The 26086-nt window shown below is 33.6% G+C and overlaps 2 protein-coding genes across 2 annotated transcripts; both read left to right on the top strand.

Moving 5' to 3' along the window:
* The first annotated feature begins 3157 nt into the window (after positions 1-3157).
* Positions 3158-7023, top strand: LOC145163512 (uncharacterized). Its single transcript, XM_079082351.1, has 14 exons — positions 3158-3164; positions 3297-3367; positions 4545-4691; positions 4766-5033; positions 5152-5161; positions 5324-5451; positions 5516-5600; positions 5710-5732; positions 5835-5845; positions 5925-5980; positions 6210-6330; positions 6409-6588; positions 6674-6742; positions 6814-7023. The coding sequence occupies exons 1-14, from the start codon at positions 3158-3160 to the stop codon at positions 7021-7023; spliced, it is 1386 nt and encodes a 461-aa protein (XP_078938477.1).
* A 15904-nt stretch (positions 7024-22927) lies between these two features.
* Positions 22928-24406, top strand: LOC145163511 (uncharacterized). Its single transcript, XM_079082350.1, has one exon. The coding sequence runs from the start codon at positions 22928-22930 to the stop codon at positions 24404-24406; it is 1479 nt and encodes a 492-aa protein (XP_078938476.1).
* The last annotated feature ends 1680 nt before the right edge of the window (positions 24407-26086 follow it).

The raw sequence follows: 26086 nt of genomic DNA, 5'->3' as shown, positions 1-26086 counted from the left end.
CGTTCAAGATCTCTGTAGGCTGCATCTTGTTCTTCAGTAGATCCTCGGTAGGGGTCTTCTAGAAGAATAATTTGGCGAACTTGTGAAGTAATGTTTTGTGGGTCGTCCGCTATAGCCTCTAGTGTGGTGTAGGCATCAGGGTACATGGTTCGCCATTGTTGCCACATTCTTTTTTCATTTTCTCCAAATAGATTTTCAACAAATGCAAGTTTTGCTTTGTTGTCAGGCCAATCTTGGTCGTTGAGTCTATTAATTGTTATAGACTCCCATCTGGAGATTACGTCTGCCCATAAGCCTGGATCTGCTGGTAGGATTAGTAAAACTCCTGTGCCGAGGTGGGCTGGTAGTAATGTCCACTGCTGATTATAGTATTCACCATATCCTCCTTTAAACACTCTATTGGTTCTTGGATAGTTGAACCCTGTGGGTTGCTGCTGTTGTTGCTGTCTAGCAGGTGGGTAGGTTGGGAGACCCATATTATGATCACTTGGAGGATCATATTGTCCGCTTTCTTCTGTATTTGGGAAGGCTAACTGCTCTAGGTCTCTTCTGAGCTTTCGGATTCTTGGATATTCCATAGCGTCTTCTTCGGTTGTGACGGCAACTGTTTTTTCTGTGTTTATCGCACCAAAGGGGTCTTTCTGATCATGTTCATCTTCGTCTTGTTCATCATCCGTCTCCCAGCCGGAAGGTATGATGTCCTCTATTGCAATTGTTTCAGAAGGGGGATCATATTTGACCAGATAGTCAAATTTTCCAGATGGCTCTCCTAGAGTATCCCAATTGTTTTGTTGAATAAATGCCCCAATAAATTCTTCTTCAGGCTCATCTTGCTCAAGGACTTCTCTATCATTATTGTCAACAGAGTATCTTCTAGGTTCTGGCCTTCGTGAGTATCTTGTGAACTTTAAGCTTTGTGATCTGTCAAGCCTGTTATTGACAGCTACTCCGATTGGAACTCTGACTGTTGCTTGAGTTGATGGTTGAAGGTGCCAACTTCTTCCCTCAAGGTCTGATATGCTTAGATTCTCGCCTGGAATTGCTATGATTCCGCTTGTTTCCAGGTGGTCTACTGCATTTTGGACTTCATATTCAAAGCCCATGTAGCTGGTGTTTGATAATCTTCCGGTGAGATTAATGGTTACCAAGAGGTTGCTTTCTCCTCCTTGCCATGCTTCATAGCCATGAGTTTGGATTGCAACTTCAATGTGGTTATGGAAATCTTCTGTGCTTATCATCATATTTGGCACCATATAGATTAACTGCGTTCCTGCAGATAAGCCTATTTCCATTGTCCCTATGATGGCTGTACTGTTTTCCCATCTAGTATCACGGAGTACTGCTAGTGCCATAGTCCCTGCTCCTCTCCTATGGAGTGCATGTATGCGGATCATAATTAATCCCATGTGTACATGTTGCAACCCTGATTCTTGAAGTTGTCTGTAACTTTGATCATTACAGAGCCTTATATTTGTCTGTTGCCCTTCTGTTACCAGTATCCTTCTTTCTGAATAGTGTTGATACACTCTGTGACGAACTGTGGTTCTGTTGTTGGAGTACAGGACTTCTGCCGGAACGAGACTTGCCCTTCTGCTTCTTGAAAGTTCTAGTTGTCTTTCTGGGCTAACCATGGATTCTAAGGTTCTGTTGTACCTTGTTCCAAACGTCCTCTGAAGACTTCTTCTTGTGTTGTACTGAAGTCGTTGAATCTGTTGATATCCTCGTATCTGATCTTCTTGTGTTGGTGGTTGAGTCTGGGTTACAGATTCTCTGTTAAGAACGGCTGCCCTGTGGCTCATTTTCTCGAGTCTTTCTTGTATTCTTCTTTAAATATTATGTTGGGATCTTGGTAAAAGTATATAGGACCTTGTTTTCTTGAAGTGACTGTTTTTTCCGTAATTGAAACTTTGTCTAACCGTTTGGATAAGCTGATGATGGATTCTTCAAGGTCTGCGGGTGTTGCTTCTTTTCCACGACTGACTTCCTTTTGTAGTCTTTCAACCTTTTCTTCTATTTCTGAAAGCTTCTGGTTTTGCTTTATTACTAGATATAATAGGGTGTTGTTTTGTTTAATTATGGCTGCGTTTTGCGCTGCTACACCACTTTTGTAATCAGATGGTTTTGCAAATCCAACTGCATGTGAATCAAAGTCTTCTGTTGCACCGACGGCTTCCTAATAGTCCGAACTAGCTCTGACACTAGCTAGGCTCATGAGGTTAAGAAGGCTCTTACTTCATGCAGAAGGCGTTCAACCTTCTGGATCTTCTGATTAAGGTCTTCCGTGAGTTTGAGTGCTTCTTTCTCAACCAATTTTGGTTGCTCGGCTATTCTTTGAACTAGATCGAGAACTTGACTTTTAGTGAGGGGTTGATATTGATGTACTTCAAACGAGATTTGCTGTAGGCTTTTTCTGGTTTCACTCTGGGTTTTTCTTATCAATTCCTCACAGGTTTCTAAACGAAGTTGTAATTCCTTTTGATTTTCAAGTATCTGATGAAAACGTTTGATGCAAACTTTTGCGTGTAAAAGTAGTTTATCATGAATACAGGAAATATTATTACTTAAAACTGGCAGCTTGACCTTTTGAGTTTCTTCAAGGTTGAGATATTCAAGGTTAGCAGTTCGGGAATGTTTATACCAATCTGCTATATCTTGTTCAAAACGATCAGTCATAGAAAATAATAACTTCTGTATTTATACTAAGGGAGTTACTATTCTTATTGGACTTGTGGATGCTAAAATTCTTTGAAAAATGTTCACGTTTCCACACATAATTCCCCCTTTTGGGTACTTGATCGCGTGTACTTTGGCTTTTACATTAGTTTTTGAAAACAGGACCCATATAAATAAGAAATCCAATAACAACTGTACAAATTTCTGGACGTGAAATTTTTAATAGTAATGACAAATTACATGCAAAAAGTACAAATTTTATTAATTATTTATTCAATAAAATAAAATTTTAAATCGCACATTTAAAATCCCCTATTCTAATAAATAGGTAGAAATTGTCCACGTGTTAGTCAAATAGCCACCCCACATTCGATTTTTCCCACTCTTTGTCATAATGTTAATTTCCGATATTGCCCTTCAAGTAACCAATCGATGCCTAAAATTCTGGACGTGAAATTGACTTCTTTCTGCAACATTAAAAAAAATGGAAAGTAAATAATCAATATTTAATTTCAAAAGATAAACGTATCTTTTGAATATATGATGCTTATCAATTCCTAAAACCCGTAATTTACCTAATCGATTAATCTTAAATACATGTTCACGGTTATTTTCATTCACAGAGATTCCAAAATTCAGAGAAGAAGAAAATTTTCTTGAATATCTTCCAATCGCCTACTGTTTTTGCTTTAAGGTATGCTTTTAAAATTGATGTGTTGTTATTATTATTCATTGTTTTTTTCTTTAAGTCGACTTCTATCTTTTTCTTTCTCAATCGATTTGTCATTGTTATCAACCCGTTCGTTTATCTGTCACGTTGTGTGTGTATGATCTATGTATCTGCTTCATGTACCTGCTTCATTATTATCGATATATACTTTTGTATCTGCTTCATTACTATTAATCTATCTAATTCTATTTGTCACTGTTATCAATCCGTTTTTGTATCTCTTACATTGTGTATCTCTTACTGTAAGTTGTATCTATCATCAGCAGCAACAATGAACAGGAGCATCATCTGTGTGATAAAAAGTTATAACTTAGAGATTTTTTTTTTTTAAATTTACATGGACAATTTCTGTATGTTAGTGTATTGAGGACCTCTTTTGTAAATATACAGAAAATGATGCTATAATTGTCAAAACTGAACATATAAAATGAAAGTTTGCTGCTATAAATAATACACATAAATAAAAACTATAAATGATGCTGCTATAATTTCAAAGTACATTCTTATAATTTGTAAAACTTCATAAATATAGCATGATACATATATTTTCTTTTATGAATAACATCCTACTTTCATAGATATATAGTATATATTTTGTTTTATAAATCAAGTAGGATCACACTTTCAAAGGGTAAAACTGTAATTTTACCCTTCATATATATCTACCAACTTTATAAAAAATAATAATATACTACTATATTTTTACAAATATACCGAATTATAATTGTTTAGATTACTTCAAGTTTTATTCTATTGCGGCAACTTTATTTATGTGTCTTTATTTACTTTGACTGCATTATTTTAACTAAAATTCAATAGTTTTTGTATATTGTACAAACAAATGGACGGTAGTAACATTACTTTCATAAGATGACATGACCCTGCTCATATATGTATCATCTCATAAATAACATAAATGACCGTTTTGCCCATGCTCATACAAAATTGATATTAATTTAAATATGTTAGCTTTCTTCACTGTGACTGCCTAATTGTTTTCATACAAAATTGATATTAATATAAATATGTATGCTTTGTTAACAGTCACTCCTTAATTGTTTATTTTCTTCACTGCTCAACCGTTTTGCCCATGGTCATACTAAATTGTTTTTAACTTAAATATGCTATGAATAATTTGCAGGAAATGAATATCGGCAGTAAAATATACCTAAAAGACATTGAACATATCACTGATGATTCACATCTCAAAGTACGGGTGTTAAAGATTTGGAATTTTATAAAAAATAACCAAGTTTTATCAATTGAAATGATCATCATGGACGAGGAGGTTAGTTAAATTTTTTTAAAACCACTAAATATTTCATATGTTTCAATGAATAATTTTTTTATTTCTTTTATCAGGCTACCAAATACCAATCACGTGTGTTCAGCCAAAATTTTTCCAGATTTCGTGACCTTATAAAGGAAGGTGAAAGTTATATCATTTTAAAACCAAACATGACGGCTGTTAAAAATGGTTTTAGTGTTACCGGTCAGAGACAGACAATAACTTTGGATTGTAAAAGTATTGTAAAAAAATGTGATGATTTTTTGGGTCCAATTAATGGTTTTGTGTTTGCTGATTTTAACTCTATCATCGAACATAAATGCACAAGAGACTCATTCTTTGGTTAGTTGTTTTATTTTATTCCATTGACTTTTATAACTTGTGTAATTTATTATAAATTAAAGTATGTTATTATTTACCTTAATCTTATATACTATTTTTTATAAAAATTATTATGTAGATGTTATTGGGCAAATTGTCTCATTTAGGCCTCTTGAGACAACCAATCCTAACCCATCAAGACATTACATAAAGATGACTATTACCAACTTACACTGAGTTGATATTTATTTCATTTATTTATTATTTTGAATCCTGTTTTTTCATACTAATTAAATTAATTTTATATTTAGGTCTGTACACCTCAATGTCACTATATTTGGAAGTCAGACACACCAAATGTCACAGTACCTGAAAAGCAACACCACGGTTACTTGTGTTGTTATAGTGATGCAGTTTGTCAAACTAAACGTTTGGAATGGTTTGTAGAGATGTGACCTAATCTGTTTTCGATATTTCTTTTATTCACTTATCTGTTTTTACAGGAATTGGTCAAGCTCAAAGTCACTTCGATGTAACGAAGATGTTCATTAATTCTGACATCGTGGAAATTAATCACTTTAAGAAAGAGTTAGTTTTTTCATTTTCAATTAAACATATTTATCTTATTATTATTATTTAAATGAATACAATTTCTTATATTTACTAATATTTAATAATATAATTTTTAACATTACAGGTTGAAAGCAGATAACAATGGTGGTATGTTGGAAAAAAGCATAACTACACTTCCAAGCTAATCTTCTTCTTATATGGATGATTTCAAAGGGAATTTCCCTTTAAAAACTGTTTGTGAAATCACAGAACCACTAAAGGTATATTTTATTGAGTTTATATCTTTAAACTTTATTTAAACATTTTTTTATTTAATTTAACAGTGGTTTTTTGAAATAGGAAATGAAAATTCTATTAGTTGGTTCAATTGTGAATATAAGACAAAATCTACCTTGGTATTACGAAGCGTGTTACAAATGTGGAAGCAGGGTAAACAATGTGCCCAAAACCAATCTTTCCTATACCGCCCCGACAAGATGGAAGATAGTGTTGTTATTAAGTGTAAAAATGCAGCTTGCAACGATTCGAATTTTCATACTATTATCAAGTACACACATATCTATTTATATTAATTAATCATTTCAATTTTTCATCAAAATAACTATTAATCTAATTTTTTTTTAGGTATATAATTCCAATCAATGTACAAGATCATACTGGCACCATTGGACTAACTCTTTTTGATAGAGAAGCAAAAAGGCTGTTGGATATAAGTGCATTCGAGTTGAAAAAAATAAATGAAGCGGTATAATATTTTTTTCATATTTTTTTTATCATATACAAAATTTTATTAGAATTAATATATTCAACAATCTTCTAACAGGCCGGTGACAGTTTGCACCTATTTCCAAATCAAATGAACGTTTTGAAAAACAGGAAGTTTGCCTTTCTTGTGGATATTACATCATACAATGTGATCAACTATAACAATATCTACACCGTTGCCAAACTTACAGAAGATGTCTCCATTGTTTCGGACTTCGAAAGTAAACTAGAAGTTATGGTACATAATGTTTAAATGTTCAACATTTATATTTGTTTTTTATTTACATACAAAACATTTTACATATTAACATTTTATTTTGTAGAGTGTTCAATCAGTCTCCTTAAATGAAGTACCACTGCAATCAGATGATGTTGTTCAAACTGTTGAAAAGGTATTTTATATTAAAGTAATGACTTTTATATTTAATGATTCCAATTGTCAACTTATGTATTTTTAATTCAGGATGTCATATCACAAACAGATGAGAGTTTTACTCCCGCAACAGTTGATAAATCATCGGCAACAAGTCCAATGAAAATATCATCTGATTTGAAGCGCAACCTCCATGACATTTATGATGTTGATAGTGGAATTGATTTCAGTTCAACTAAATCCAAAAGAAAATCAATGGGAGATGGAAATCCACTTTTAGTTCCAAAAGTGGAAAAGTGATTTTATTTTGGTTTAACAAACAAAATAATTTGGTTCGTGTTGGTTAAGTTTTAAATAATGTTTGGTGATTTGGTACAATGGTTGTTAGAAATTTAGGAACTTAGGTAACAAATTTTAAGGCTATGATTCGTTTTAATTTTTTGGATTTTGGTTGATTTACATTAATATCCTGCTTTTAATATTAAGATTTTTGTTATCTAGATGTTATATTTAATAACTTAGTACATCATTTTTTCATTAGGTACACCATTCATTTTTTCAGTCATTCGTTATCACATGATTCATTTAGGTCAAATAGCCATATATTCATTATAACATTATGCACATTCGGTTAAAAATATTAATTTCCCTAAAAAACTTGTGATATATAACCAATTAAAGCTAAATAGATAAGAGGGGAAAAGGGTACCTCTAAATGGTTTGGGATATATAACCAATTCTGTGAAAGTAGATGATTTGGGGTCGCATTAATGGTTTTTGAGTACATTCTCCTTGGGGCAAACCTGTAATGCATCAAAGAGCTAATAAGCTCTAACTTACAATTTAGACATTTAAAATAAATGAAAATATTTTGACAATATATACCTGGGGCTTGACTTCAACAATAAATTGACCACTTTTGATAGCAACGGGCTATTTGCCAAGACTCTTTAGTTTATAGGCTGCAGATTGTGGTATACAGTTGTAAGAGCTAAAGGATGCTTTGACCCAGCCAATTTTACTCTTAGATCATAAGATTGTCGCCATTTTCTTCCATCAACAAGGATAAAAGGAACCTATACAACAAAATTATCAGATTGTACCAACATATTGAGAAATTCACAGGATAAAATAAGATTTAACAGCCTGTAACACATTCGTTAAATAGTCATATAATCTTATGTTAGACCATGAACATACTGATGGATGGATTATGGATATAGTAGTCACCAATTGTATATACATACAAACTAAAGTGGCTTTTAGATTTAACATGAACTGAGCTATACATACAAACCTAACCAAACATACAATAATGGATTACTACATCATAAGGAGTTCTATGTCTTTCAATTGCATAATTTTATTAATCAAATCCATAATCCCAAAAAGCATGCAATTACCTCCATTAAAGTCATTGGTTGATTTTGAATCACGGACAAAGAAATTTTCCATTTTAAAATAAATCTCTGCATTAAAAAATTAATAAATCAGGAATATTCATATATTGATTTCTAAGTCAAAGATATCAATATATGATACTTTTCGTTTATGTCACTGATTGTTTCCTAATTTTTTGTAATCAATTATTAAATCCAGATCCTATATTAAAATTAAATTCATTTCTAATGTAGTAAATCCAATACAATCGGTAACTCAATATTATCCAATATAATATCAACAACAATAATTTCATAAAATCTGGATTATATTTTGAAAAATATTAAAAAAATTATTTTATATCTATAAATATACCTCAGAACGTTAACATATAATTTTTAAATTCCTGATTCGTCTTCTTTTTCTTTCCATTGCATCTAAGACTCTTCTTTCGGGAAATTTACATCAAGATTTGGAATACAAGTTCTATTCCACATTCTGAAGAAGACGTAAACTGCTTTTGATTTAAAAGTCTCTTAATTCCTGGAAGATTTTCTTATTCACATCAGGTTAGTGTTTTGAAATTATATTAAAATGGTATCTGTATGTATGTTCAAATTACATTACAACGTTTTTGTATCTCTTCATCTCTAACAATATATACAAATCCTCAACCAAAATGTTTTACCTGTTGTTAAACTCAATAAAATAAACCATAAATTATTCAAAATATCAATTAGATTTCAACAGGCATTGATTCATGTATCAAAATTTCTCGATCAAATACACCTTAGCTGCTTCAAACATGAAACAATTAACTTAAAACCTCCGTTGTAAAACATTATTATGGAAAACATGAACCTACATCGGGTTATAAGTTATATATAACCTGGATTACTTGAAACTGAATCTTATTCGATCAATTATTCAAGGAACGAAAAGGGAATTTTGGGGGTTAATCTTAGATTGACAAACCTGATAATCCAGTATTTGACAGACTATATGCAAACTCCTCTTTCGCCTTGAAGCAGCCTTCACATGTCGGAAACTAAATGCAACCCGTAGTTGTTATCGATTCCACACTGAGACAATGTTATCAGGTTTCCATCGAGAACTAGGGTTTTACCCTCTAGGATCATCTGAATGAACAATTGTGTGAGATTGGGGAAAGAACAAATGGAACTTGAAGAAGCCCTAATTTTGAAATGAGGATGATGAGTGGTAATTTCCATTCGTAAGGAATTGATGTCGGCAGTGGAAGAAGGAGACTCGGTGTGAGGATTGATTTTCTTTTCTCAACTGATGGAGACTATGTCGCACAAGCAGCGGTCATCGTCGATGAAATCTTCCCATTCCGTTTGATGCGTTGTTGAACCCAATCGATTGTGCCGGAATCGAGGGCAGTGACCGATGGTTAACCGGTGACGAAGTGGGTTGTAGTTTTTTTGGTAGCAATACACATAGAGAGAGAATGATAGAGAGACGGAGTAATGAAGAAGATGGCGACATATAGAGTTGGTTGTAAAAAGTATTGCCATTTCATGAAATCTGGAAGAGAGATCAAGGCTCTTGGAACTCAGTTGGAGAAGACGAATATTGCTGCCTGGGCTAGCAAGGTAGAAGATAAAGATGCATCTTCTTCTTTAAAATCTGAAAAATCGGGTAAAACTGCCATTGAGATGCGTACAGCTGCTTGGGAGGATGCTGAGAAAACGTAGTAATGAAGAAGACGTTGTCAGATAGAGTTGGTGAGGACAGTATTGCCATTTCTTGACCTAAGTAATTAATTAATTAATCAACAACATTGTTATGAACCTTTTAAAGTGGTACATTTTGGTTGTTACTAGGTTCGAATATGAAGTTTTATTTTAACTGTAATGCAGAATAAAATGCCTCCCAATGACATCCAGTAATGTGTAAAATGTTAGAAATTGAATCACAACATATGTATTTATAAGGCCTTAAATAATCCCATATCCTAATACTAATAAATAAAAAAATAAAATTTATAAATAAATAAAGAAATAAGTATAAAATTGCAACCGGACATTTGCTTAGATCCTATACAATCTTTAAATGTCTAACTAAAAAATCAGAATTGCCCTTCTGTTACAATTCGACTCTATAGTTTTGAAATACAACCTATTCAATTGACATACTTTTTATAAATAAATAATACATTAATAAACTAATTTATAATTTATATGTACATTTTAATAAACAATTTCAAAAAAACGACACAATTAAATTGTATTGTTTTTCCAACTACTTACCAAGAATACTTAAAAATGACAAAACATTGGCTTTATACCCATTTCTTCGCTAGATAATTATTATATGAACTACTTAATTCTTATTTGTTAAGCATGTTAATTTATAACTAATTTTATTTATCTTAACTATGAATGTTGCAGACATACAATGCATTCACTTTCTTCTAAAAAGTCTATAAAGGTAAATAGTTTCTATTTAGATAATACAAAAAATAAAAATTTGGGTACTACATCAACAAATCTAGCCTCAACAACTACTACCGTTAAAACTTCGATTTACAAAGGTAAGTTTTTTCATATACAAATTCTATTATTGTTATTTATTATTTTTTGAATTCACATAATATTTATTTGAATAACATAAATATTTATTAACATAAAAAAATAGATAATTTGTCAAAATCTTCGTCCGCTGCAACTCAATATTCTTCGAAATTGGTAACCGATGCTTACAAAGGTACGTTTATTTATTCAACATTATTTTATAAACATATTATTTACGTAATTATACATTTCATATCATGTCATATTATATGTTATGCAGAAAAGAGCAATAACATGTGCCACTTGCAAGCCGGAGAGAAAAGAAGACAAAGAAAAATATATTTGCAAAATAAAAGATCGAAGAAAATGAATACAACATCCAACGTTCCAAGTACATCAATACCTCATCTCTTAAAAAATATAATTAATTATAACCCTATTATTTTTTTATTCAATGTTTTATGCTTATTTTACATTTATTTACAATAAATGATTTCTCATATTTTTTTAATTATCTTGTAATATTATATGATTGCAGGTTATTATTATGTTGTATACATATCTCTTTAGTTTTCATAAATTTTTGTTATTTGCAGATCAATCAACCAACATTGTTGATCAAACTCAAAATGTCAGTTCATTTAATTCACCAGGAATCCAAAATACAACCGTACAATACTCTCTTTCCTTTACAAATGTTAGAACTTCGTTATCTAACATTACAAATGTTAGAACTCCGTTATCTAACATTACAAATGTTAGAAATCCGTTATCTAACATTACAAATGGTAATAATTTATTGTTTTTAAAATATACAATTATTAATTTTCTTTATAATCCGAATATAAGTATATGTATACTTATTTCATTTTTTTTGTTCAGATAACATCGGTTTCGGTAAATATGTCACTTCCAACTTACCAGATAAAAGACAGTACTATGTACTTTCAAATGATATGACATCGAAAAATGCATCTACAATAACTGCTTCTTCATCTTCAATCAAGTTGAATCCAGGATGTCATAAATTAAAAAGGAAGACGACACATTTATCCCATATCCCTTTGATTGATTTGACAGATAATGTAGAAAATATACATCAAGTCATAAATGAAAACGTTATAGTTGGTATCTCAAATGGTAATAAAAAAATAATATTCATTTTCATTTTTTTTACATTTCAAATACTACGTTGTATATACTTATAAATTTCACTGATATTTTTTTCATCGCCTTTTAATTTACAGAATATTTGGATCATGGTGATCAAAATGTTGTATGTCAAACATGTCATGCAAAGTTATGGAGAAATGAATCCATTAGAGGTAAAGAAAAAGGGAACACAAATTATTCTTTATGTTGTGGTTACGGCAAAATTCAAATTCTAGATTTAAAGAAAGCACCGCCAAGTTACGAAAGAATGTTTCGAAATGGGGATTCTAAAAGCAAACACTTCATGAAAAACATTAGACGTTACAATTCAATGTTTTCTTTTACGTCGATGGGTGGTAAAATTGATACTTCAATCAATAGAGGAAACGCTCCATACATTTTCAGACTGGGTTGTCAAAATTATCATAGTATTGGAAGCCTTTTACCAGCAAAAGGATCGGAACCAAAATTCTCTCAGTTATATATTTATGATACTGAGAACGAAATTTCAAATAGACAAAGATGCATTGGGTATTTTTTTCATCCTTCTTATTCATAATTATTCATTATACACACACACACACACACACACATATATATATATATATATATATATTACTAATATTATGTATAATTTCATTTATTTTAGTGGGGTAAAAGATCAATCAAAGTCAATTGATAGTGATATTATTGAAGATATAAAGGTGATGTTGGATTCAAATAATGTGTTGGTTAGATCTTATAGGATGGCAAGAGATACTTTTCAGAAAAACCCTCAAGTTGATATGAAACTACGACTTATCGGGAGAAGGCAGCGAGATGGAAGAACATATAACCTACCGACTGCTTCAGAGGTTGCCGCTTTAATTGTCGGGGACATTTGTGATTCAATTGAAAAGAGGGATATTGTTGTTGAAACAAAAACTGGATTTCTACAAAGTATCAGTGAATTGCATCCTTCATACCTTCCTCTTCAATATCCACTACTATTTCCATATGGAGATGATGGTGACAGTGTTGACATTCTTCATAGAGGTGTTTCATTTACAACCAACAGCAAGCGGGCGAAATGTACAATGAGAGAATATTTCGCTTTTAGAATTCAAGATAGAGATCATTCGTTCTCCCTCATTCTTAATTCAAAAAGGTTGTTTCAGCAGTTTCTGGTAGATGCCTATACTATGATGGAAACGAAGAGATTGCATTACATACGTAGGCAACAACATGTTCTTAGATGTGAGTCTTATGAAAATTTACGTAACCAAAAAGCTCAAGGAACAACGAATATCTCCAATGTCGGACAACGTGTCATATTACCTTCATCCTTTACTGGTGGCGCACGATATATGCTGCAAAACTATTTGGATGCCATGTCACTATGTAAATGGTTTGGATATCCAGATTTTTTCATAACCTTTACGTGTAATCCAAAATGGCCAGAGATTAAAAGATTTCTTAAGGATACTTCACTTCAACCAGAAGACAGGCCTGATATATTATGTAGGTTGTTCAAGATCAAGCTCGATGCATTTATTAAAGACTTAAGGGAGAATAAAATTTTCGGCACAGTTCAAGCATGTAATTAAAATTATATTTTTTCATTATTGATAAAACATTACTCTTATTATAGTATATTTTTTATATGTTTTTATTGTCTAATCATATTTTGTTTTTTTGCCAAATATTTTGCAGATGTTTATACCATTGAATTTCAAAAGAGAGGTTTGCCGCATAGTCATATATGTTTATTTATGCATTCTGACAACAAGTTACCCACTGTTGAATTTATCGATCCGATAATTTCTGCCGAGATACCAGACAAAATAGAAGATCCGGAATTGTATTCACTTGTCAATGAGTTCATGATTCATGGTCCATGTGGAGCTGAAAATATCAATTGTCCATGCATGGTGGATAAAAAGTGTTCAAAAAACTTTCCAAAACAATTATGTGATCATTCGTCTGTTGATGGAAATGGTTTTCCGTTATATAGGAGAAGAAACGATGGTCATTTTGTAGAAAAATCGGGTGTGAAGTTGGATAATAGAAATGTTGTTCCATACAACAAATATCTATTAAAAATATATCAGGCACATATTAATGTTGAATGGTGCAATCAAGGATCTTCTATAAAGTATCTGTTCAAATACATAAACAAGGGTCCTGATAGAGCTACGGTTGCTGTTGTACCAACAAACAATGAATGTGAAAATAATGATGTGGTCGATGAAATAGCTGAATATTACGATTGTAGATATTTATCTGCATGTGAAGCATCATGGAGAATTTTTAAATACGATGTTCATTACAGGTATCCTTCTGTTGTCAGACTACCTTTTCATCTACCTAATCAACAACAGATTGTATATGGCGAAGACGATGATATTGATGATGTTCTTGTTGGATTAGGTGTCTAAGCCCATAACTATAATTGGTATGTACTTGAATTGATAGCAGCACAGTCCTTTTGGGTTGCCCTCAACCTAGCAACTGGACAAGGAAATTATGAAAGGAGAGATATTAATTTATAAGATTAATAAATTAATATATATATATATATATATATATATATAAATGATTTATTAATATGTTAATGGATTAATATATTAATTAGAAATCATTATGTTTAATTAATTGTTAGCCAGAAATTAATCAGAATTGATTTTGGGGTTAAAAGAATTAATTATAAGGTGCAGGGACTAGTTTGCAATTATCTAATAGTTGAGTGGAAGGCTCTAGAACCCCCTTGGAAGAGGGTGGACGAAATCATTAGGGGAAACCCTAATAATTTCGTCCATAGGGGTTTGGATAAGGCCCTTGGGTTTGCTTAGGCCCTAAGCAAAGGATAACTAGGGTTTCCCTTAAACCCTAGATCCCTCAGCTATATAAGGAGCCTCCTGGTTCATGTTTTTGGTCACTCTTTCTTTTGAAGAAACCCTAAGGCCGAGATTTTGCATACTCCCTCTCCTCTCTTTCTCTTCTACTTTCCTTCTTGCTAGTTTGGGTGTGACTCCATTAGAGGCATTACACTTGTGGTGCTAAAGCTTCCAAGAAGATCAAGATCAAGATCAAGGGAATATCAATTGTTTGCTATAACAATTGAAAGGTATGTAAACCCTAAACCCTAGTTTACTATTTTCGATAATAGCCTCTCTCCTCTAGGGTTCTTGTATTGCAATTCAAAGTTGCATGTTCAATAGTTAAAACATAGATCCAAAGTAGGTTGCATGTGAACTTAGGAATTGTTTTTCTAGTTTATTTGTTTTACCTAAAACCCATCAGTGGTATCAGAGCCATTGTTGTTTTAAATTGAATTGCTACAATTGTTGAATTGCAAATTAGGGTTTATAGCTATTAAACCCTAAAGGCCAATTTTTCGATTTCTAGGGTTTTGGATCAAAGGGTTTTTTCGAAAACCCTAGCCTCCAAAGAACCCTAATCGAAATTAGGGTTAGGGTTTTGAAAACCCTAGCCTCCTCCCTTATGAATTTCGAAATATGCTAAGAGGATAACTAGGGTTTCTTGTTTTTGGATAATTGTTACTTAATTAGATTAATTGGATAATTATCCTTACCCTATTTTTCGAAATTAGAGGGATAAGGATTAGGATTAAATTAATTGATTAATTTAATTAGATAATCCTTACAAGATTTAATAATTTGATTAATAGTTAATTAATAGATAAATATTAAATCTAGTTAATTGGTTTATTTAAATTTGAATTTAATAGCTTAAATTTCGAAATTTATATAAACCCTTGAAGTTTTAAAAAGTTTTAAAACACACCTTATATATATATTATAATTAAAGGTTTAATATTATATGTATAAGAATATGGTCAGTCAAATCGCTAGTATGCCTCATTCACGAAGCTAATCTATAAGGGGGGTATAAGGAAACTGCCTATAAAATGGTAGTTGAATGGGTGTCCACTCTCACCCACCGCTTCCTTGATTAGTGGAGGGTCGTTAGCAGAACGGATTTGATAGGACAACTACTTCTCATTAAAAGTATAATGATATTAAAGAAAGTACTAGAACATTATTTTCAAAATCCCAACTCTAGTTACTTTAGGAAAAATGTGAAAAGTATGCTAATCCATGAAATTGCACATTATGCTTTATTGGTCGTTAGTGGAGCGTGTGTGGTTAACCAGCAAACTAAAAGGCACTAATAAAGAGTAGCAATGGGTATCTCATAATTGTCATTTTGATGGAGCGTGTGTGGTTTACCAGCACATCAATAGTTAATGATAAAGACAATGAGGTTACCAAGCACATTTGCATGGTTATTCACATCTTGTTTGTGATCCTCGGCATCCCAGTCATAAATAGAAGAGCATAATCTGAGAATAAAACATGCCATTGAATAGTTTCAATGTATCTCAAAAGAATTAGGAATTTCACTTCGTTTGTTTCGTCTAATGGTGGAATTGGTGAATCGTCATTCACCTACCTTTATGAAATTTGCACTTGGATCTCGGCATCCCATTTCTAAGTTGTGAATCTTCATAGTTGGATCCTAACCTTGATACTATATCTTTGGGTTATTCTATTAAGGTATCTTGAAATCTAACTAAAACTTTCTTTCTTTTCAGATGTCTACTCCTGGAAACACTTCTGCTTCGTCCTCCTCCAACCAAAACTTCTCTTTGCTCAATATATGCTCCAAAGTCGTTATGGATGGCTCAAACTATAACGATTGGATGCGCAACATCAAGATGGCTCTTCGCTTCGAGAACAAAGAATATGTTCTTGAAAAGGAGCTCAAAGAGCTTGATGAGAATGAAGCTACTCCTGAAGATCTTGCTGCCTACAAGAAACATTACGATGATGCTACCAAAGTGGCATGCATCATGGTGGCAACTATGTCCCCAGAACTGCAGAGGTACTATGAGGACTACTGGCCTTTCGAGATGAACAAGGACCTTATGGAAAAGTACCATAAGCGAGCTCGTCAAGAAAAGTTCGAAGTAGTCAAGTCACTCATGGCTTGCAAGATGAAAGATGGGGAGTCAGTTGTGTCACATGTGCAAAGAATGCAACGCTACATAGAGCGTTTGGTCAAGCTCAATATTCACTTTGATGAGGAATTGGCCATTGACATGGTCTTGAACTCACTTCCTGAATGTTATGGTCAGTTTATTCTAACTTACCATTTGAACAATACTGAGCAGACCTTGGCCCAATTGCACAACTTGTTGCAGACAGCTGAGGCAGGGATGAAAGGTAAAAGTATACCCTCCACACCTGCTAGTGCCCCTGTTTTGGCTATTGGACAGGGAAAGGGGAAAAAGAGGAAAGGTCCTCCCAAGCAAAACTGGAAGAGCAAGGCTCAAGCTGGGTCATCTAGTAATGGCCCAAAGGCTAAGCCCAATGGTTCCACTCCCCATGTTTCTGATCCAAAAGAAGCAGTTTGCTTTTACTGCAACCAAAAGGGGCATTGGAAGAGATCTTGCCCACAGTATCTGCAAGATATCAAGGATGGCAAAGTGAAGCCATCTTCGGCAGGTATTTACACTATTTCTGCTAATAACTCATTATCTTCTCGTTCATGGGTCCTTGATACAGGATGTGGTTTTCATATCTGTTCTGATTTGCAGGGTCTAAAGGAAAGTGAGGAGATAGAGCGAGGAAGGATAAACCTGATCATGGGAAACAGAAAGTCTTCACCAGTAACCAAGATCGGAGTTTATCAGCTTCTGCTTAGTAATGATGTTAGATTAGATTTAATAAATTGTTGCTATTCGTCTGAGATGACGAGAAACATTATTTCATTTCATGCATTGTTCAGACAAGGTTTTACATATTCTTTTAATGATTTGAATGGTTCAATTTCTGTTTATAAGAATGGTGTTTTTATGTTTGAAGCTTTGCCTTGTAATGGTGTGTATGAAACAGTGACTTATGTTGATAGCCTAGGAAATAGTGTACTTAATATTGACTTGTCTAATAGTGTAGACAAGGCATGCTTGTGGCATTGTCGTCTTGGACACATTAACAAGAAACGCATAGCCCAACTCCAAAAGGATGGAGTGTTGGAATCATTTGACCTAAAGTCAGATGATATGTGTGAGTCTTGTCTTTTGGGAAAGATGACAAAATCACCATTCACAGGGTCTTGTGAAAGAGGTGAAGGTCTGTTGGATCTCATACACACGGATGTGTGTGGACCCTTCAGATCAACTACAAGAGATGCTAATCGATTCTATGTGACCTTCACTGACAATTATAGCAGATATGGATATATCTACTTGATCAAACATAAGTCAGAAACTTTTGAAAAGTTCAAAGAGTTTAAGCATGAAGTCGAAAATCAATTGGGCAGAAAGATAAAGATACTTAGATCCGATAGAGGCGGGGAGTATCTTAGTATCGAGTTTAACGACTATCTGAAAGAATGTGGGATAGTCTCACAATTGACTCCTCCTAGGACACCACAGTTAAATGGTGTAGCTGAGAGGCGCAATCGAACCTTGTTAGACATGGTTCGTTCTATGATGAGTCGGGCTTCGCTTCCTATTCACTTCTGGGGGTATGCCTTAGAGACAGCCGCCCACATCCTCAATCTTGTCCCTACAAAGAAGGTTGCCAAAACACCTCACGAAATGTGGACAGGGAAAGTTCCCTCGTTAGCACATATTAAAGTCTGGGGTTGTGAAGCTTTCGTAAGACGAGAGACTCACGACAAGCTAGCAGCTAGAAGTGAGAAATGTGTTTTCATTGGTTACCCAAAGCAGTCTTTTGGATATTTGTTCTACAGGCCTAGTGAGAACGTGGTCTTTGTAGCACGAAGAGGAGTCTTTCTTGAAAGAGAGCTCATATTCAAAGAGGACAGTGGGAGCACTATTGACCTTGAAGAAATTCAAGAGTCAGCCAATGAAGGAACCTTAGATGACACTAGCACTCAACCAGAGGAAACAGTTCCTGTTGAACCAATTGATAACTCATTACCTCTTAGAAGATCCACTAGGGTGAGTGTGCCACCTGAGTTGTATGGTTTTCATATTACTTCAGATGGTGACACATTCATAAGTGACAGAACACTGGTAAACTTAGATGAACCAGTCACTTATAAGGAAGCAATGGCAGGCCCAGAGGCTTCCAAGTGGAAAGAGGCAATGGACAGCGAGATTAAGTCCATGTATGACAACCAAGTTTGGAATTTGGTTGATAGTGCACCAGGTCGCAAGATAGTTGGGTGCAAATGGATCTTCAAGAAGAAGACAGACATGGATGGGAATGTGCATACATTCAAGGCTCGACTGGTTGCAAAAGGTTTTACTCAAACCCCAGGGGTTGACTATGATGAGACTTTTTCGCCAGTGGCTAAGATTAAATCTATTAGGATATTGCTCGCCATAGCTGCCTTTCATGATTATGAAATCTGGCAGATGGATGTCAAAACTGCTTTCCTTAATGGGAAGTTGGCTGAAGATGTTTACATGAGTCAGCCAGAGGGTTTTGTTGATGCAAAGTTTCCCAATAGAGTGTGCAAGCTTGAGAAATCCATTTATGGATTGAAACAAGCATCTCGCAGTTGGAATCTTTGCTTCCATGAGAAAGTCAAAGAGTTTGGTTTCTCTAGAAGTGAAGATGAGTTTTGTGTGTATATCAAGGCTAGTGGGAGTATAGTAACTTTTCTGGTGTTATATGTCGATGACATATTACTCATTGGTAACGACGTTCCAACCTTGAAAGAGGTTAAGTTTTGGCTTGGAAAGTGTTTTGCAATGAAAGACCTTGGAGAAGCTGCCTATATTCTTGGGATTAGAATATTGAGAGATAGAAAGAAGAGACTAATTGGACTTAGTCAGAGCACATACTTGGATAAGGTACTAAAGAGGTTTAGTATGGAAAATTCCAAGAAGGGAGAGCTACCTATCCAGAGCAATACCAAATTGAGTAAGACTCAATGCCCGAGTACAGATGTTGAAATAGATGACATGAGTCGTGTACCTTATGCTTCCGCTGTCGGATCGATCATGTACGCTATGACATGTACTCGCCCTGATGTGGCATTTGCTTTGAGCATGGTCAGTCGCTATCAGGGAAACCCAGGTAGAGCTCATTGGATAGCAGTTAAGAATATACTCAAGTATTTGCGAAGGACAAAGGACTGGGTTCTTGTGCTTGGTGGCAGTGATACTTTGAGAGTAGATGGTTACAGTGATGCCAGCTTTCAGACGGATAGAGATAACTTCCGTTCTCAGTCGGGCTGGGTATTTTTACTGAATGGAGGAGCAGTTACTTGGAAGAGTTCCAAGCAAAATACGGTGGCTGATTCTACTTGTGAATCAGAGTACATTGCAGCAAGTGAAGCGTCGAAGGAAGCAGCTTGGTTGAGGAACTTCATCGGGGATCTCGGAGTTGTTCCAACCATCCAGGAGCCTATGGAACTCTTCTGCGATAATGAAGGAGCGGTTGCCTTGACAAAGGAACCGAGAGATCATGGTAAGACCAGACATATCGACAGAAAGTACCATTTCATTAGACATAGAGTTGAAGAAGGCCATCTTATAGTAAAGAGGGTGTCATCTGAAGATAACCCAGCAGATCCCCTCACAAAGGGTCTGAGTAGGGCTAAGCATATTCAGCATGCTCGGAGCATAGGACTGAAAGATGATATTAGTTTTAGTAGTTAGATTAGTTTTTGAAACTTGTAACAAAGTAAATGTAATTGACTTTTGGTGATTAAATAATAAAGTATTATTTATAAGTTTGGCTACTACCTTTTGTCAATTGTTTATTACTGTGTTTCATATTTTGCATGTTTTACTTCCTGAATAATGAGATTATTCAAACTCCACAGTCGCTCGTACTCTTGGAAGTAAGTAGTGAATTAAGACTGTCATGAATTGGATTGCAGATTGTCTAAGGATAGACATGGCAATAGAATTGCTGCAATGTTCATGAGTACTCAGAAATTGAGATTTGAGTATTGGATAAACCCACGCTCAGAGTATTACTTCATGGAATTCATCACGAGTAATACTGAGACGATAATATCTTATAATCTTGAAACGAAGATATATGAGTTGTAATTTACAAGTCGGTTGTGCATTGGTGATACGAAAACGCATCAGTAACTTGGTGTTATAAAACGTATTGTCATGCATAATTTGATGAGTAAAAGATACAAGCATATGAGTCAACGTTTATTCGTTCCTTTTGCCCTAACAGGAAAAGCGATATCTATGGGCCCCTCGATGATTTGGTGTTGACTTATGTGCTGGGCCCAGCCAGGACTAAATTGATGTGTTCGATTAGAAGTCCTACATCATCACAAATCAGGAATCGGGAAACATAGATTCTGGACAAACAGATTGATTACATTCCATGTCTTTTGTCTGGGGATATCAAGCAGAACGAAGGGTTATATGATCACTTATCTTAGGACACGTAACTGACTGGGTCAGAGTTCGACAGCAGCTTTTGGAAGCTACAATTTGCTGGTCAAATTTAGAAGGCATACTAGCAGTTATAGTTACAGACTTATCCAAGTGGGAGACTGTTGGATTAGGTGTCTAAGCCCATAACTATAATTGGTATGTACTTGAATTGATAGCAGCACAGTCCTTTTGGGTTGCCCTCAACCTAGCAACTGGACAAGGAAATTATGAAAGGAGAGATATTAATTTATAAGATTAATAAATTAATATATATATATATATATATATAAATGATTTATTAATATGTTAATGGATTAATATATTAATTAGAAATCATTATGTTTAATTAATTGTTAGCCAGAAATTAATCAGAATTGATTTTGGGGTTAAAAGAATTAATTATAAGGTGCAGGGACTAGTTTGCAATTATCTAATAGTTGAGTGGAAGGCTCTAGAACCCCCTTGGAAGAGGGTGGACGAAATCATTAGGGGAAACCCTAATAATTTCGTCCATAGGGGCTTGGATAAGGCCCTTGGGTTTGCTTAGGCCCTAAGCAAAGGATAACTAGGGTTTCCCTTAAACCCTAGATCCCTCAGCTATATAAGGAGCCTCCTGGTTCATGTTTTTGGTCACTCTTTCTTTTGAAGAAACCCTAAGGCCGAGATTTTGCATACTCCCTCTCCTCTCTCTCTCTTCTACTTTCCTTCTTGCTAGTTTGGGTGTGACTCCATTAGAGGCATTACACTTGTGGTGCTAAAGCTTCCAAGAAGATCAAGATCAAGATCAAGGGAATATCAATTGTTTGCTATAACAATTGAAAGGTATGTAAACCCTAAACCCTAGTTTACTATTTTCGATAATAGCCTCTCTCCTCTAGGGTTCTTGTATTGCAATTCAAAGTTGCATGTTCAATAGTTAAAACATAGATCCAAAGTAGGTTGCATGTGAACTTAGGAATTGTTTTTCTAGTTTATTTGTTTTACCTAAAACCCATCAGTTCTTGACAAACCTTCTGTTGCGGCTTCAAAGTTCACATCTTGGATGGAGTGTAATGCAATCGACAGTGAAGCACGAAAACTTACATATGTTGAATTTCCTACAAAGTTTGTTTGGATATTAAATGGTCGGTTTTGGAAGCGAAGGAAAGTAGGAAAAGCCATCGGTAGAATTCATTCGGTTTCACCTAAACTAGGTGAAGCATATTTCTTAAGGATTCTTTTAAATAAAGTAAAAGGTCCGACATCATTTGATGAAATTCTCACGGTAAATGGTCAAAGACATTCTTCTTTTAGAGATGCTTGTTATGCACTCGGGCTATTAAATGATGACAAGGAATACATTGATGCAATTAAAGAAGCAAGTCATTCTGGATCTGGTTTTTATCTACTCTTCTTATTTGCTACATTGTTGATGTGTAATAGTATGTCTAAACCAGAGGTCGTTTGGGAAAATACATGAGAATATTTGGCAGATGGAATTCTATATAACCAACGACAAAGATTTAAGTCTGCAGGTATTAAATTTTTTTTCTTATTTTTTACTTTATTTAATTTCTTTTTTTATTCAACAGCCATTGTATAATTAGTAATAAAATTATTAAATATCGACCACATATTTTCTAAATTATTTAATATTTTCGTGTAGAATTGTCACTCGGAGTGGATGAACTTAAAAACTTAACTTTGTTCGAAATAGAACAAATTTTACTTCGAAACAACTCTACTCTCAAAAAACTTCAAAAATATGCCATACCCAGATGTTGAATCCGTTTCTTCTTCAAACAATCGACTAATCACCGAGGAGCTAGATTACGACATTCCCGTTTTAAAGAATGATTATGATCGTATGTTTCTTGCATTAACAAATGAGCAACGTAACATTTTCCTAAACATCATGAGTGCTATTCAAGAAAATAAAGGAGGTGTCTTTTTCGTTTACGGTTATGGTGGAACGGGTAAAACTTTTTTATGGAATACAATATCAGCAGCAATTAGATCTGATGGTAATATTGCCTTAAATGTTGCTTCAAGCGGTATTGCTTCCTTATTATTGCCCGGTGGTAGAACAGCAAACTCTCGATTTATAATTCCATTTGAACTTACAGAGGATTCTTTTTGTAAAATAAATCCAGATGGTAAGTTGGCTAGCTTAATAAGAAAAACCTCTTTAATAATTTGGGATGAAGCACCAATGGTCCATAAGCATGCATTTGAAGCTTTAGATCGAACTTTGAAGGATTTATTAAGGTGTGGAAATTCAACCATCTCAAATATTCCATTTGGAGGGAAAGTTATTGTCTTTGGAGGAGATTTTAGACAGATTCTACCTGTTGTTCCGGGTGGCAGTAGACAGAACATTGTAAATGCTTCTTTGAGTTCTTCATATTTATGGCAACATTGCAAAGTCCATAGATTAACAAAAAACATGAGGCTAACTGTTGGAAGGGATCAATCTGATATACGAAAAATAAGAGATTTTGCAAATTGGCTATTGGATATAGGAGAAGGCAAACTTGGTGGCCCGAATGATGGTGAAACGATTATCGATATTCCTGATGATATTCTCATTAATGATTCACATGATCCTATAGGTTCCTTAATTGAGTTTGTATATCCGTCAATTTTGGAGAACTTCAGTAACACAAATTATTTCCAAGAAAGAGCGATACTTGCTCCAAAAAATGAAGTTGTTCAGGAAATAAACGACCGTTTGCTTAACAAGTTTCCAGGAGATGAAGTTGAATATTTAAGTTCAGACAGCATTTGTGAATCCGAATTTGTCCATGATCAGTTTGATTCAAATTTATACTCTCCTGATGTATTAAATGGTCTCAAAGTATCCGGTTTACCAAATCATAAGTTAGTTTTAAAAATTGGTGTTCCAGTAATGTTACTGAGAAATATTGATCATAAAAACGGCTTATGTAATGGCACAAGACTACAGGTGTTATCATTGGGCAAATGTGTTATTGAGGCACGTATAATAACTAGAACTAATATTGGAAACCGGACTTTTATTCCAAGAATGTCTTTAACTCCATCAGAAAAAAAGATTCCCTTCAAATTCACAAGAATACAGTTTCCTTTGGCCATATGTTTTGCAATGACTATTAATAAAAGTCAAGGACAATCATTATCAAAGGTTTGTTTGTTTCTCAAAGATCCAGTTTTTTCACATGGACAATTGTATGTTGCCTTATCTAGAGTTCAAAGCAGAGAATGATTAAAATTATTAATTTTAGATAAAGATGGAAAAGTCACAAATAAAACTTCCAATGTTGTTTATAAGGAAGTTTTTCAAAATTTGTAGCCAACTTTTTTGTAGCATATTTTATTTATTTTTAGCAAATCACACTTAATCCATCATATTACTTTATTTATTTATAATTATGTTTTGTTTATTTTATGTTAATTTCATTACACACACCGGTAATGCATCATCTGCGTATGTCCAACAAGAATCATGCACCAAAAATAAGGGTTTTCAAAAAACTTCATTTCTAATTAAATACTTATGATTTAGTTTGTAATTAAATACTTACAAATCAAAAAGTTTTTGAAAAATTCAATATTACAATTCACAAGTTGTCAAAATTAATGAAATTTTATTTTATTATTTAATTAATTTTAAAATTCATTTGTGGTTAAATACTTACCATTTATTGTGTAATTAAATGCTTACAAATCAAAAACTTATTAAAAAAATACAATATAAGTTTTCTAACTTAATGATATATTATTTATTACATAATTAAATTTTAAATTCTATTTAACATTAACACCCTTGGGTTCCACGAGTTTTCACCTAGTATTATATAATCAAATCTAAAATCATGCTATTTGAAACTTGACCTCGTAATGGGACGGGTTTGGAACGAATCGGCCTTGATCCAAACTTGTTTAACACATTTCAAATTTCAATCCAAATTCACTCCGTAACCAGCAAGGTTTTGAATAATCAAACACATACATTTATCCGCCGAATCAACAGATATCCAAACCCGCCCCGTACCCCGTAAGTTTTTTGAATAATTAAACACATTTGACTTAAATCTCAAAATAACATTTATTAAATAAAACAAATGTTGATTTAAATAACATATTAGGTACTCGAGGACTTTCGATTGGAATTAAAATCATTTTCATAGTAACTTCAGATTGTTTTTGATCGTCGATTGCATTGATAGAGAATAACAATTGCAAACTTTCTTCTGATTGATAAATGATTGTTTGGTTGATGAAATATAAATAAAATGACATCATGTTTCTTGGTAGAATACTGAAAGTCTAGAAGTCGAGTCTTCGATTCCTATGTAAAAACAATTTAGTCTTTGGTCTTTTCTCTTTGGATTTCGATTAGAATTAAAAGTAAACTTTTGGTTGTATAAAATATAAATTTATAATTATAAAATTTATACGGGGTGGGTTATAAACGGAGCGGATGCGTGATGATCCATACCCGACCTTTTTAATAAAAATGTTAGCGGGTACGGGTCGTTAATGGGTAAACGGATCAAAAACTATGCTCCAAACCCAAATAATTATTAAGGGTTTTGATCGCATCAAGGTCAAAAGTCAAAACTCGTTCCATTGTCAGGGCTATTTGAAACCTCTTCTATTCCAAATAATTATATTTGAAAGGTTATTATTACCTTACTTTAAGTCGTAGAAAACGGAGCTTTGAAACATGTTTAGAATCAAAATATGACCTTTTTTAGGTATATTTTAACCTTTTTATTTTTACAAATATGTAATTTTTATAAATTTAAACTTTAGTATTACAGGATTGTATATATTTTTGCTTATTGATGATGTGACATAGAATTTGGTCATCAGGTCTTGGAGATAGATCTACATTGCGGATTTGGATGTGAGTGTTGATGGCTGATTTATGTCTTTAATC

The sequence above is a fragment of the Lactuca virosa genome, chromosome 3, assembly GCF_052849685.1.
Source record: "Lactuca virosa cultivar CGN04683 chromosome 3, Lactuca_virosa_CGN04683_v6, whole genome shotgun sequence".
Classification (NCBI taxonomy): domain Eukaryota; kingdom Viridiplantae; phylum Streptophyta; class Magnoliopsida; order Asterales; family Asteraceae; genus Lactuca; species Lactuca virosa.
Note: the sequence above shows the minus strand (reverse complement) of the source record. Positions and strands in the feature narration are given on the sequence as shown.

Bases quoted from the DNA above. Each gene is read 5' to 3' on its own strand.
- LOC145163512 (XM_079082351.1), top strand. The intron at 6,331-6,408 runs GTATAATATTTT...ATCTTCTAACAG, and splicing joins TGAAAAAAATAAATGAAGCG to GCCGGTGACAGTTTGCACCT. The intron at 6,589-6,673 runs GTACATAATGTT...TTTATTTTGTAG, and splicing joins AAAGTAAACTAGAAGTTATG to AGTGTTCAATCAGTCTCCTT.
- LOC145163511 (XM_079082350.1), top strand. From the start codon at position 22,928: ATGCCATACCCAGATGTTGAATCCGTTTCTTCTTCAAACAATCGACTA.